At 37.8% G+C, this 15,562-nt stretch overlaps 1 protein-coding gene across 4 annotated transcripts in view; it reads left to right on the plus strand.

Moving 5' to 3' along the window:
• Positions 1-15,562, plus strand: part of RB1CC1 (RB1 inducible coiled-coil 1) — a 91,853-nt gene that overhangs the window by 36,052 nt on the left and 40,239 nt on the right. For all 4 annotated transcript variants that reach the window (XM_027042855.2, XM_027042856.2, XM_053208466.1 and 1 more), the window contains 5 exons: positions 3,724-3,894; positions 13,307-13,491; positions 13,662-13,848; positions 13,933-14,014; positions 14,280-14,341. In XM_027042855.2, the coding sequence (XP_026898656.1) occupies positions 3,724-3,894; positions 13,307-13,491; positions 13,662-13,848; positions 13,933-14,014; positions 14,280-14,341 (687 nt within the window). The remainder of the gene's footprint in view (positions 1-3,723; positions 3,895-13,306; positions 13,492-13,661; positions 13,849-13,932; positions 14,015-14,279; positions 14,342-15,562) is intronic.

Consider the following 15,562-nt stretch of genomic DNA (forward strand, 5'->3'; position numbering starts at 1 on the left):
AAGAGATTTGATCTTTGAACATTGAGAAAGGCAGTGCCTTGTCTGGGTTGCCTGGAAAATAGCACATTTCCTTTCAAAATGGAAAACCTAAAAAAAAATAAAGTCTAGGTTTCTTCTTAATTCTTTAACTGTCTACTTCCTTGATGACATCCTTTAAAGGAGGCATTTCTTTTTGGCCATTTATTATTTGTTAACAAAGCTTCAGTTCAGACATTTGCCAGGGCATGGGACTATATAATATATGATGTAAAGATTACTGACTAAAAGGAGTGAAAACTAGGGTTCCTGTTTAAAATGTTGACATTTTAGTAGTCTGAAAATTCCAATCTATGAGTGTGGAAAGGCAAGCACATGATTGTAATTAGGTGATTGAGGTATCTATATATTCAAAAGGATATCTATATATTCAAATTGGCTTTGTGTTTGCATGGTTAAATGAAGTCCAGCACAGCCATGTAAGTTTTACTCATGTTACAAAACAAGGGGAAATAAACAACGATACTTTCCTGGCTTAATGAAAATTCACAAGAGTTTATAGCTACCGAAAACACAAGTTAGCTAGAGTAATATCACTGGGGTGTCACGTTACTGACCTGAATTAATGTTTACTTTCATAGTACCTACCAACAATATCTGAAGTCTTTGTGGTACTTAACATGGCCATTATATTGTAAAAACAATATAAATTTTTATCTGTTTACAGTTACTTGTTATGAAACGAGTTAACATAGCTTAAAATACTGCCTGTAATACAGCACTCTTTCAGTTGAGCATGCCCATTAGATTTAAAAAAATTTCTTCAAAAGCAGTGAAAACCTATTTTGAAGAATTTGTTTTTATATATCTGCCTGTATTTTACACAGTGTGGGATGTTGTATTGGGATATACTGCATAATAAATTGCACTTGCCATGGTGTTTTTTTGTAAGGTTAATATTTTTCGTGGTAGTTTTGTGTATTTATTCTTAATACTACTAGTGGGATTCTAAAGACACATTGAACGGAGTGTAGGACTTCTCTCGCGTCACAGGGTGCCTTCCTTCGATCTCACGTTTCTCGCGTCACAGGGTGCCTTCCTTTGATCTCACATTTGTTATGTAGTTGCCCAAAACAACTAACCTGTTTGATTCTGATAGTAGTACTTTTTGCCAGTGAACTTTAAAGTGTGCCAAGATTTGATGTTGCTCTTCTCAAAGCAAGTTCTGTTGGAAGCCCTCCTTTCTACATACCGATCCCAGTTTCAGCAACATTTGTAACATGTATTTCCAACTGGCAAAATCAAGTGTCTTCTTTCAGGAAACAAGTCAAGATGTAGGCGTTACGGAACTAGCCTAAGATTGGACATCAGAAGGGCTTAAATCCTGGCACTGCCTTTATGATTGCCCCTGTCCATCTATATGGCATTGGAATCCTGTTGTATAATACTTGGGGGATTCTCACAACCTACCTTTTCCCCTCACGTACCAAGAAAAATTTCGAGTTGTTTCTGCGTTTTTGTGTGCTCGCATATTTTCTTAGGTCGTAGTGTGTTCATATTAGAACGAATCTTGGATATTCTAGTTCAGGTTATACCACAAAAGGCAAACGTTCATATATCTGATGATGAATAATTGGAAACATGCACATTTAGCTCATTTCTAAGCTGTTCAGAATAATACCAGTGTAATTTATTGACTTTTGGTTTAGTATTTCATTCATGATTCTTGTTATCTTATTGGAATATTGTTTATGCAATGGACATGCATTTAGAGGTGGGATGGAAAGAATGGTGAGGATGAGAAAATTTTATTTTCTTCTCTTCTAAGACAACAATAATGTTAGTCTTTGTAGATGTCGGTGGAAGAGTCCAAGAGGGACAAATAGTGTAAGACTGTGTTTGGTTGCTGAAAATTTGCTAAATAATTATTAGTGGGATTCTGTGGTTTAAAATACTATTTTAAAAAATTGCTCCAGAGACTCTATTTGGAATTTTTATTTTTTATTACTTGTGGACAAATGGAATAAACCATTAAGTAGAGTAAGATTTTAGGAAGTCAAGTTACATAGCCTGTGCTCAAGTGATTCACAAAATGCTCTTCCATATTAATATTGTCAGTGTAGTTGCATCGTACTTTCAATGAATTAGGAAATACAGAACTATCAGAATTAGGAGCTCTGGTTTGGGGGTTGTTTTTTCTTCTTTAAATCATCGCTGTCTGAAGTCTTTGTGTAGTTGCAATTTTGTACAGGCTAAAAATTTGAATCTATTTTAATCCTTTCTTTAGCTTTTTATCATCTTAATGATTTATAGCTAGTATTTGGTTTGTATAATATCTTGGGTCAGAAACGAATACAGATTAGACTCCGTTACCATGAAATTAAGAAAAGCGAGAAAATGTTAATGTACGCACAAGTTTTCATTAATAAGCAGATGGCTGCCTGTATTTAAGTAGTGACTCTGTTAACTTTTTTGTAGTGTTAACAAATGCAGCCTCTTATAAATTACACTGGATTATTGATAATAACAATAAAATAGCTGAGTGTTAACTGCTTTTGTATGTCCTCTCTGTACCAAACACTGTATGTTAAATAATTTATGGTCCCTTTGATTGTAGAGATTAGGGAAGGCATCATGAAGGAGGCAATATTTGACTAGGACAGAGATGGGCTTTTCAACAGCTAGGCAGGATAATCAGTATGAACAGAGATCAGAGCTAGAGAAACACAGGGCTTGTCTGGATGTAATGAGCAATTCAGTTTGAAAAGAGGATAGGCCTGGAAGGATTTACTCATATCCGGCCAATCACTGAAGCCTTCATTGTGTGCTATATTTTTTGGATGTCATCGTGGGCAGAGGGAAGCCATTTGGGTATTTCAACAGGAGACAACTATAATTAGAAATAGAAGATACTGTGGTTGATGCTCACACGGAGATATTATTAGGAAGGTGTCAGAAACAGGCTGAAAATGTATGAGAACGATCAGGCATTACAAAAAGGTTGGGAGCTTCGTAGAAATTATGCTTCATTCTGAAATCAGACAAGACATAGTAAAAATGGGCTAAGTACTAAGTCCTGGATCATCTGTGTTTATGGAATGAGAAAACAGGAGCCAGAGAAGGGAACCGTGGAAGAACCAGTGAGGTGATGCCCGAAAGCTTCCGGAGTTCCGGAGACGACATGTGAAAACCACTGCCAGTGTATTCTTTCAAGGGAAGGGGAAGGGTGTAGAGAGAAATTTGTTAGGTTTCATGAATTCCAGAAAATTTGCGGAAGAGTAAGAAAGTTGGGTTGATCAAGCAGATTTCTTTAGGAGATAGAGGCTGAAAATAAAGGTATCTGTAGGAGGGAATTAAGTTTGAAGATGTTGATACACTTTGAGGGAAATTGTGTTTTTAACTCTGCTTTATCTTACAAGACCATGAAAATAACATTTACGGTGTGACACTGAGGACTGATGAAATTGAGGCATTGATTGGAAGGTAGAATTCCAGGAATTCTGCCTTCCAATTCCAATTTCCAGTATACTTCCTGGAATTCCTAATTATGTATTCCAGTATAATCAGTAATTTATTAACATAATTATCTTGCTCTCAGTTTTGTGAAAGTATAACTTAGATTCCCGTGCATTTACTTTTCTGTATTTTTCAATTTTTTTTTCCTCTGAAGCTGTGTATCAGAATAGTGAGAAATGTATTTTAAAGTATTTGCTGGAAACTTCATTCATGTCTTTTGTTGTTGTTCAGCTTGATCCAAGGATTATTCGACCATTTATAGCGGAATGCCGTCAAACTATTGCCAAACTTGATAATCAGAATATGAAAGCCATTAAAGGACTTGAAGACCGGCTCTATGCCCTGGACCAGATGATTGCTAGCTGCAGCCGACTGGTGAATGAACAGAAGGAACTCGCTCAGGTGCCCATTCCAAACTTCGCTCGGGAAAAGCTCTTTGTAGTTTCTCTACCAGTATTTTATGTGCGATATCAGTTTGCTGTGCACCATCATTTCACCTCATCCTTCACTGTTAAGGAAGATGGCGTGTTCTTAATGTTCAGGTTTGATAAAATAAAGCAAGCCGAGACCACTTCAGGTAGTAACTGAAAGATAAACCGTGAAAATGTTGTGTGCGGCTGGGGAAAAAGCATATGTGGAAGGAACATGATAAAACAGCCCTTGTACTAAACATCTGAGTACTTCCTGCTCCCCCCTCAAAAGACTACAAAAGAATAAATGAGATTTATTTCCTTATTCTTTTTTCTTTTTTTAATGTTTGTTTATTTTTGAGAGAGAGCAAAAGACAGAGTGCGAGCAGGGGAGGGGCAGAGAGAGGGAGACACAGAATCCGAAGAAGGCTCCAGGCTCTGAGCTGTCAGCGCAGAGCCCTGTGTGGGGCTCGAACCCACCAGCCGTGAGATCACGACCTGAGTTGAAGTCGGACACTTAACTGACTGAGCCACCCAGATGCCCCAGAATAAATGAGATTTGTAAAGGTACAGGAGGAAAATATGAAATCTTGCAGGTTACGAATACTCAGGTTTTTAGGTGAAATTTAATGCAGCGTTCTAAGAATTCTGTTGTCAAGTTAGGTTAAAGTGATGGAATTGAAAGAGTGGTTAGCCTAGACATATCCTGCCACTCTAGTGACCCACCCTCGAAAGTACTCTGACAAAAGAGCTGACTTGTATAATCTTGATTCTAACACACACTTTTCTAGTTTAACTTTCCTCTGCCAGTATTTTCCCTCCAAATGTGTTCTTACATTAGAACATACAAATCATTTTAAGTGGGTACTGATGTTTTGCTTCACCTGCATGGCATTATACGCAGTATGTTGTAGGTAGATAAAACATGGGTATCCTTGCTTTATTCTTTTTAAATAAAGTTTAAAATACTTACTTGCATTTTTATAGTTTCTTAATTGAATTCATCTGTAATTCACAGACTCTCCTTTTTTTGTTTGATTGTGTATCCAGCCACCGTGTGAACTGGATCCCTTTATTAAAGTTGTGCACTTACACTGACTTTGAATCCTAGTACGCTGCTGAGTAGAATGTGATAATGGTGTCCTTGTTTAATTTCTGATCTACAGGAAGTGTTATTTCACAATTATAATGTTTCTAGTAGTTTATTTTTTCTTTTTGTCCTAATAGAAACCTTTTATCAAATTAAGAAAGTTAATAGCTTCTAATCTTGAACCATCCTTGGATTCTTGGAATAAACTCAACATGGTCATAATATGTTGTCTTTTTTAACATTTTGGTAAACTGAATTATATTCGTGTGTGTGTGTGTGTGTATGTGTATTTATTTATTTATAGACAGAGCGAGCATGTGCACAAAGGAGGGGCAGAGAGAGGAGTGGGGAGAGAATCCCAAGTAGGCTCCGTGCTATCTTTGCTGACTTGGGGCACGATCTCAGGAACCTTGAGATCATGACCTGAGCCAAAAGTCAAGTCAGACACTTAACTGATTGAGTCACCCAGGCTCCCCTGTATGTATTTTTCATTTGGTATGTATTTGTCAAGTTTGGGCATCACGGTTTTGATGGCCTCCAAATAAGTTGAGAAATTTCTTAATTGGAACATTTAGTCCATTTATTTATTTTTAATTTTTTTTTTTAACAGTTTTAAAATTTTTTTTCATGTTTATTTTGAGAAAGAGAACACAGTCAGGGGAAGGGCAGACATGGAGGGAGAGAGAAAACCCCAGGGAGGCTCCACACTGTCAGCGCAGAGCCCGAGGCAGGGCTTGAACCCATGAACTGTGAGATCGTGACCTGCGCCAAAATCAAGAGTTGGACGCTTAACTGAGCCACCCAGGCGCTCCTAGTTCATTTATTTAATGAAATTACTGAATATTTGTTTTTAAATCTACCATTTCCAATTTTTCTTCTTTTTTTTTCCTTCAATTATGTCTTTGTGCTTTTGCCCTTTGGATTATTTTTATCATTTAAAAGTTTTTGTTTTTAAGTATTTAGTATTCTGTCTTCCAGATTAGCTTTTTTCCTTTTAAGTAACACATGCATCCTTGTAATATCCTGTAGTATCCTTTAGTAGCATATTTAGTTTTTGTCATTTGAAAATCTCGTTAAATCACCTTTATTTCTGAAAGGTGTTTTCTCCTGATACGGAGTCTAGGCTGTCGACAATTTGTTTTTCGCACATTGCCTTTGGTTTGGTTGTTAACAGTTTTACAATAATATGACAGGATGTGGTTTTCTTTGTATTTCTGCTGCTTTGGGTTGGGCATATAGTACTACGGGAAGCTGTGGCTTACTGACATGTCTTTTGGTAAAATTCCCAATCAGTTTCTCTTCAAATTTTGCCTTTGCCTCACTCTTTCGCTTTTCCTTCATTGGTTCCAGTTACACACGAATTAGACCTTTCATCTCATTCTTTGCATTTATTCTTATTTCCTGTATTTCCCATTTGTTATATCTATCTGTGCTTTATTCCGGATGTTTCCTTTTGACCTAACAATTGGGATTAATTTTTTTTCCCACTGAATAGCTGTTATTACATCCATTTATTGATTTTTAGTTTTTGTTTGTTTTTTAGCTCTGCAATTTCAGTTTGGTTCTTTTGTTTATATAGTTTCAAATTATCTACCAAGATACTCTGTCTCATCCATCATCTCTTTGATCAAATTAACCATATAGTAATTTAAAAGTCTGTATCTGAGCTCCATGCTTGTGCCTATGTTTCTGTGGATGTTTTTGTTGTTTCTTATAATTAATGTGGTCTTGCCTTTTCATGTGCCATTAGGCGTTATTTTTGATAAGAAAAGCCAAGGAAGCATGAAGCTTCTTCTAGAGAGAATTTGTGTGCGTGTTGAAAGGGCAGTTACAATCTTAGATCATCTTAATCCAGTTTCAGGGATTTAGGTGATAGAAGTTGGTCTTCCAGTCCTTGTGTTAGCCAGTCTGCTTTTGTAGGCTCGCATTCCATAGGATATAGCTTTGGGGGTACTAGGACAAAGTGTGTTCCATCATCCTTTTTGTTGGCTGGCACTGATTCTCCAGTTTTTTATTTCATAGCTCCGTGAGAATGTCAGAAGGATTGCTTGTCTTTAAAAACAATTTTTTTTAACGTTTATTCATTTTTGAGACACAGAGACAGAGCACGAGCAGGGAAGGGGCAGAGAGAGGGAGACACAGAATCTTAAGCAGGCTCCAGGCCTTGAGCTGTCAGCATAGACCCTGACGTGGGGCTTGAATTCATGACCTGAACCGAAGTTGGAAGCTCAACCGACTGAGCCACCCAGGCGCCCCAGGATTGCTTGTCTTTTTATTCTTAGTTTTGGACTCTCTTCAGGAATCAACACTTGTCTCTAGGCAGAGCATTCCTTAGTTGCCTAACTGGCCTCTCTCGGTTTCCTCCTCCTCCTTAGATCCTGGCCCTTCTCCTTCACTGCTTTCTTAGGTCTCTAGTAACTAATGCCACAGGAAGCTTGGTCTGCATTACCATTAAATTACAATTTATCATTACTTGAGGCAGCTCTGAATTCCTGAAATTTTGCTCTTTCTCTGAGGTCATTCTTTTTCACTTTAACCCTTCATAGAATGAATCAAACAGTTGAGTTAACCAGCCAGACTTCTCTTGATGATTCTTCAGGTTCTTTCCAGTTTTTCAGGTTACAAACACTGTTTTAATATGCTAGCCCTTCTCTGTCTTAACATGCATGTTCTAGTATTTCTTTAGAGACAGCCTCCAGTAATGGAATTGTTGGACTAGGGTGTTTGTGCATTTTAAATATTAATTAGTAATGTTATACCCTCCATAAAGGAAAAATCAATCAACACTCCCAGTAATTAATGAGAAGAGCTATTTCCCTTATATCAGTGTTTCCCATCTATTTCCTCTATTTGGTTGGTTGCCAGTTTTTTATCCTAATGTTTTTCTGTAAGAATTTATTATATATGTAGTCTGGGTAATCCTTTGTCTGTTGTAAATAATACAGATAACTGTCTTTCTCTTTGTTGATAGTGTTATAAAAATTGTTACACAGAAATTTTAAATTCCGCTGTAGTCAGATGTATTAGTCATTTTTTATATTTAATTTTATGAACTCATCATTCCTTTAATGAGCCACCTTTGGGGGTGCCTGGGTGGCCCAGTTGGTTAAGTATCTGACTTTGGCTCAGGTCATGGTCTCACAGTTCATGAGTTCTGTCAGCACAGTGCCCACTTTGCATCCTCTGTCCTCCTCCCTGTCTCCCTGTCTCAAAAATAAATAAACATTTAAAAAAAAGTTTGAATCTCCACATTTCTTTATAGCTATTTCCCTAATTGAATAAACCAGGGCTTCCAGTTTTCTTAGATTATCTATTTCCTCTTTTTGGTTCCTTCAAATCTCTTGGTGTGTGTAGGGGTGTGTGTGTGTGTGTGTGTGTGTGTGTGTGTGTAAAATACTGTTTGTACAATCAGGCAGCTACAAGGAATGGTTTTACATATGGTTGTATTTTTTTTTTTTTTAATCTTGCTGATGTTATTCTCAGATCTGCATTGGATTCAGCAAATGGACTTGTGTCATACAAGGATATGTCATTTTTCTGGAAGTGTAGTTGCCGTGATGAAAGGCTAATGGTACTTTTTTATTTTCTTTAAAAAACGGAAGAAGGAGGGGAGCCTAGGTGGCTCAGTTGGTTGGGCATTGTTGGACTTCTGTGCGGGTCGTGATCTCGCAGCTCATGAGTTCGAGCCAGTTCAGAGCCTGGAGCCTGCTGCGGATTCTGTGTCTCCCTCTCTCTCTGTCCCTCCCCCACTCACACTCTGTCTCCCTCTGTCTCCCTCTGTCTCTCAAAAATAAACGTTAAAAAAAATTTTTTTTTAATGGAAGAAGGATTTCCTTTAGATTTGATCCTTTTTTGTTTGCTTTCCAGACCTGACCCTTAAACTTTCTTGAACCCAGACTGAAATAAAATTTAGTAGACATGTCCTATACTGTTCCTGTGAAAATTTGAAAATTAATTTTTGATGTCCTGTGGTGATAGAAGTACCCTGTCCAACCATCTTCTTTCCCCCTCATGTATCTGCAGCTTTAGAATTTAGCTTTTAGAACATTTTATCCTAACTAGCGATAATATTCCTACTTTAAAAAAATGTTTTTCTTTGATTTTGATACCTGAAACATTATAGTCCTTTTTTGACGTTGAGGGGCAATTAAATTCTCATTTAATTATTCCTCAGTGAAATTTTTTGATGTTCCTACATACTTTTTAACATTAAGTGTGTTACATATTCAGAACAAAACTGTAAAATAGATGCAAATCAAGTCCCTAAGATTGATGGATGTCAGCTGGGCTTGCCTGAGTGAAGCCCTGAGAGAAATTGACTTTAATAAGATAATTCTCAGTGCACTCATGAGAGACGGGAGATAACCTGTTGAGGTTAGGTGATATGTGCGCATTGGAGCAACTTTTCACTCCTCTGTTTTTATGTATTTGACTGTCACGGGATTCAGAGTCAAGGGTTTTAACTGAGACATCACTTCCACAGACCAGCTTTCTCTGATTTTGCAGTCTTGATCCGATTTATTTTCTCTTCGCATGTTGTTCTTAGCCTATGTCATAATCATATTTAAGTGATGGTGTGTGTTTTTTAAAAAGCACTTTCTTCTTGAAGAATATAAGCTCCACGCCAGCAGGACTGTAGTCTGTCTTTCTCATTGCCCTGTTCACAGTGCCTTGTCACTGTTCCTGACCCATAGTAGGTGGGCGATCAATACTTCTAGAATCAGAATCTGGGTTAGCATAGTCTTAAGTTTGTGAAATGTTAGAATTCTCTTTAATCTGGTCTGGAATCTTTCACATTTTATTTATAGATGTCTCATCTGTCAGTTTCGTTACAGCTAATATTTTTTTTTCCCATTGCACATATTTTCTTTGCTTATCGGTATTTTGTTGAGAATGTGGTTGGTGAAAGTAGATACATTCAGATTAATTGATTTGAGGAATTGATTTTAAATCTTGTGGAAACACAATTTTGTGTAGTTCATTTTATCTACATAGCAGTTCAATCTTCTAAGCACTCTTGAAGAGAAAAGAAATGATAGAAGGAGATTTATTGTCTACATATCTTATACGATAAAGATCAGTTCAGGAAGCTTTAAGCAAGTAATTTTTTTAAAACCACAACACTTCCGGTGATGTTTATGGACCGTTCTATCTGGTCTGACAGAGAAACTTCACCAGGTCTGTGAACACTGGAGCCCTGAAAATTTATTCAGTATGTATTATTTCTTTAGCCATCTTCTTATCCTTAAGGATTGTCAGCAAACTAAGAAAATAACAGGGGCGGCACCCGGGCAGCTCGGTGGGTTAAGCACCTGACTCTTGATTTCGATCAGGTCATGATCTCATTATTTTGTGAGTTCAAGCCCTGCATCAGGCTCTACATGCTGACAGCAGGGAGCCTGCTTGGGACTCTCTGTCTCCCTGTCTCTCTGCCCCTTCCCTGCTCACACTCTGTCTCTCTCTCTCTCTCTCTCTCTCTCTTTCTCTCAAAAATAAATAAATAACAAGGAATCTTCTTCCTAAATGAAAAGTTCACAGAATACATCTTGAGGGCAGTCGTAAATAACTGTAGTAAACTAGCAAGTAGTTATATTTCTTTAGAACGTTGTCATGATTATTTAATTCTTATTAGATAATCTAGTGAGATTCAGAATTATGATATAGTTTAAGTTCTGCTGTCTATCTTCGCTCAGTCACCTATGTAATTTTCTTTTAAACATATATGCGTCATGTAGCTATCAATCCTTATTTACACACACAAAATTAATACTACATGACATCAGAGATTATTCTGGTTTTTTTATTTACTTTTTTTTAATTTAAGCATAGTTGACATGCAATACTCTATTAGTTTTAGGTCTACAATGTAGTGACTGAACACTTCTGTACATTACTTAGTGCTTACCGTAATTAAGTGTAATCACCATCTGTCACCATACGACATTACGACAGTATTGTTGACTCTTCCCTATGCTGTACTTTTCGCTCCTGTGACTTATTTTAAGAAGCTTGTACCTCGTAAGGATTTTTCTACTTAGTCTATTATACTAAGGATGGTGTAACAAATTTATTTTATTGAAAACGGATTTACATTTTTTCTTGCAACATTTGCATATATGTGCTCCCGCTGTCAGGAAGTTCTTTATTGATAGTCTAGAATTTAGTTTGGGGGATGGATGATGTAATTTACTTGGGTTCAGTAAAGAGTAGTTGAAAACTTACTAAGATTTTAACACAGCTGATGAAAGCGCAGTAAGTTATTTTTAAATTCGGAAAAATATAGTCACAGTTGAGCATATAGCATATTGCAACGGAAGTAAGGTACGCAATTACTGTTGAAATTGTCTTATTTTCAGATATTAAACCATTTTGACTTTGTTTTAATGCACATCATTTAAATTCAGATGTGTTCTTGAAATTTAGAAAGACATGAAACAGAAAGGAGAGTGAGAACTACCAAAAGTTGGAAGACATACTGTCGCCAGCCATATTGTTCCTAGAAGGATAATTTTTTTTTTCAATTTTTTTTTTTTTTAACATTTATTTATTTTTGGGACAGAGAGAGACAGAGCATGAACGGGGGAGGGGCAGAGAGAGAGGGAGACACAGAATCAGAAACAGGCTCCAGGCTCTGAGCCATCAGCCCAGAGCCTGACGCGGGGCTCGAACTCACGGACCGCGAGATCGTGACCTGAGCCGAAGTCGGACGCTCAACCGACTGGGCCACCCAGGCGCCCCTAGAAGGATAATTATTTACAGCAGCAAGTATGGGAGTAGGATGGATGTGCAAATCCCAAAACTTGTATAGCACCTTAATTATTTAGAGAAGGAAGAAGAACCTACAAATACAATAAAAATACTTAGTAATAACATCATCAAGATGTCTTTGGACCTTTTTTAAGGGTTTGCTGTTAGGTTTTGGTTAAAGTTTTGTACACACAACTACCTTTTTTTTTTTTTTTAACATTTTTTTTTGTTGTTGTTTTTTGAGAGAGAGTGAGAGGGATAGAGAGAGGGAGACAGAGGATCCAAAGAAGGCTCGGCACTCGAGCCCACGAACCATGAGATTATGACCTGACCTGAGCTGAAATCAAGAGTCAGACTCTTAACCTACTGAGCTACCCAGGCACCCCACAACTACCTTGTTTTAAATATGGCATATCTGTCTGAATTAATTTGTAGCCTAAACACAACCCCTACTTAACAAAATGATGCATATACCTATGAAAACAACTGAGTAAGGATAGCCAAGAAAAAGTACGAGAGTTATTTTTCTTACCAAATAATAAATCGCATTGTAAAATTACACACTTAAGGGGCTCCTGGGTGGCTCAGTTGGTTAAGCGTCCAACTTCAGCTCAGGTCATGATGTCGTGGTTTGTGAGTTCGAGCTCCGTGTTGGGCTCTGTGCTGACAGCTTGGAGCCTGGAGCCTGCTCTGGATTCTGTCTCTCCCTCTCTCTCTGCCCCTCCCCTGCTCGGGCTCTGTCTCTCTGTCTATCAAAAATAAATAAACATTAAAAAATTTTGTTTAATTACACATTTAAGTTATTGTTCTAACAATATTTGCACTCATCTATCTACCTATGTATCTATATATCTATCTGTATAGAACAAAATATAGTCCAGAAATGCTGGAGAGAGGAATGACTTTTCAATAAAAAGTGCAGTCAATTGATTGTTACTCATTTGGGGAAATGTACAAAATACTATTGAGTATCATAGAGGTTAGATTAAGTCAGTTATTTCATGGCTTAAAATCAGTGCCCATGTTTTATGTAATGTCATGCTCTGACTGACCCATGATGTCGTAGGAGTCTAGACACATAAGTTCCAGTTGTAATTTGACTAAGTGTGTCCTTGGACAAATCACTCTTCCCAGTGGGTTTTTGTTGTTGTTTTTTTTAATCCCCTAGTGTGAAAATGGAGTAGAATTAGGTGAGCAGAGAGTTCTTAAAAACAATCTCTTTTTATGAACACACCTACATTCAGTAAAGTAGATTTTTAAAATCTTGTTTAAGGGAGGGCTGAGCTCCAACTCTTGATTTCGGGTCAGGTCATGATCTCATGTTTGTAAGTCCGTGCTGTCAGCACAGAGCCTGCTTGGGATTTCCTCGCTCGCTCTCTGCCCCTCCCATGTGGGTGCGTGCTCGCTCTCGCTGTCTCTCTCCCTCCCTCAGAATAAATGAACTTTAAAAAAAAAATCACGTTTGAAAGTAGAACAGTTCATGTTTAACAGAGATTTTCCTCTTAAATGAATGTTGATGTCTTTCATGAAAGAAAGTTAATATCCTTTTCAATATTTTCTCTCAAAGGGATTTTTAGCTAATCAGATGAGAGCTGAAAACTTGAAGGATGCATCTGTATTACCTGATTTGTGCCTGAGTCACGCAAATCAGTTGATGATTATGTTGCAAAATCATAGAAAACTGTTGGATATTAAACAGAAGTGTACCACTGCCAAACAGGAGCTAGCAAATAACCTACATGTCAGACTGAAGTAAGTGACTCTGTTCCATCGAATCTAGGGTGGCTAGCGTTGATTTTTAAAATTTCTACCACGTAATGGAGTCATTGTCTCTTACCATTACACTGAAAAATTTGCTTGGTTGATAAACTTGGGATTAGATCATTTTTATAGAGTTTGTGTGTCTCAATTTCATTCTATAGGTGGTGTTGCTTTGTGATGCTTCATGCTGATCAAGACGGAGAGAAATTGCAAGCTTTGCTCCGCCTCGTAATAGAACTGTTAGAAAGAGTCAAAATTGTTGAAGCTCTTAGTACAGTTCCTCAGATGTACTGCTTAGCTGTTGTTGAGGTTGTAAGGAGAAAAATGTTCATTAAACACTACAGGGAGGTACGCAAGTTGAATTCTGTTCTCGTTGTGTATGAGCCTTAACGAATTGGTGCGTGATACTAACATCACCTTTCCTCCTCTTAGTGGGCTGGTGCTTTGGTCAAAGATGGAAAGCGATTATACGAAGCTGAAAAGTCAAAAAGGGAATCCTTTGGGAAATTGTTTAGTAAGTGTTCTTCACTAATAAATTTATTTGTGATGAAAAATGCTGTTTCTGTTTTGTAGATATGAATGTATTATTATGTAGGATGTATGTGATTAATTACAGTCAGATCTGGAGGAACATTGCTTTTAAGGTCTGTAGAGTTGAATCCGTTGTTAAAATTTAAATATGAAGAATTGTCCATTTGTTTTTTTAAAAACCAGAGGGTTTTTTTTCCCCCCGAAATAGAAAGTTATAAAATAACCATGTTGTTCATTTCTTTACACAGGGAAGTCCTTTTTAAGAAATCGTCTGTTTAAGGGATTGGACTCCTGGCCCCCGTCCTTTTGTGTATGTATTTTCTTTTTTCTTTTTCTTTTTAATTTATTTTTTAATGTTTGTTTATTTTTGAGAGCGAGAGAGTGAGCTCGAGTGTGAGCGGGGATGAGGCAGAGAGAGAGGGAGACACAGAATCCCAAGCAGGCTCCAAGCTCTGAGCTGTCAGCACAGAGCCCGACGCGGGGCTCAAACTCACGAACCATGAGGTCATGACCTGAGCTGAAGTCGGACGCTTAACTGACAGAGCCACGCAGGCACCCCTTGTGTGTATATTTTCTAACCGTGACTATATTTTGTATGTGTTCAAACCTTTATTTCAGAAGGAGGGAGATTTTCGGAAACATGTAGAATTTTTTTTTTTATCAACGTAAAAACAGTTTTGGTTTTAAAAGCCAGTTGTCATTTAACTCTAAGATACATTCATAGTTTTCAGTCAAGGGTTTTCATAACACAGGAGGATAAGCCATACTATACTGTTAAGCTGTTGATTGGTAGGAACAGACTTGCTTGTTATTTTGCCCGTGTCCTTCCCCCTCCTCTTTCTCTCTCCCCTCCTTTTTCTCCCCTTCCCGGCCCCTTCTCGTCCTTCTGTCCTCTCCCCTTTTCATTCTCTTCACCACCACTGCTAACCACCACCACCTCCATCCTATTTTATTCATTTGTTTACAGATCAGAAGAGGGTAGCTAGCTCTTGAGGTGGTCTTCATTGAACCCATGAGAAATACATTTGTGTTGTGAAACCAGGATTACCGGGGATCGATCATTTTATTTCATGAAAAAAATGATTCCGCAGGTCAAAGAAGTTCGGGAAATGCTGTAGGTTTTTTTGTTGGTCTTCAGATACACTGCTTAGCTGTTAACCATGTTTGCATACTGCAGGATTTCTTAGGGCTTTAACTGTGTAATTTTGAATATCTAAGAATAAGCGATGTAATGGGGTTCCCCACACTCTTTAATGAAGAACATCTTGACATTTCTAAATCTGGTTAGGTAATGAATCCAACAATTGGAGTTACTTTAACAGTTGTATTTCTCGGGGGAGCCTGGGGGGCCCGGTCGGCTAAGCATCGGACTCTTGGTTCCATTCAGGTTGTGATCTCACCGATCTGTGAGTTCCAGCCCCACACCTGGCTCCACACTGACAGTATGGAGCCTCTTGGGATTCTCTGTCTCCTTCTCTCTCTCTGCCCCTCCCCCACACACACTGCCTGCCTCTCTCTCCCTCTCTCTCTC

Source organism: Acinonyx jubatus, chromosome F2, assembly GCF_027475565.1.
Source record: "Acinonyx jubatus isolate Ajub_Pintada_27869175 chromosome F2, VMU_Ajub_asm_v1.0, whole genome shotgun sequence".
NCBI classification, from domain to species: Eukaryota; Metazoa; Chordata; class Mammalia; order Carnivora; family Felidae; genus Acinonyx; species Acinonyx jubatus.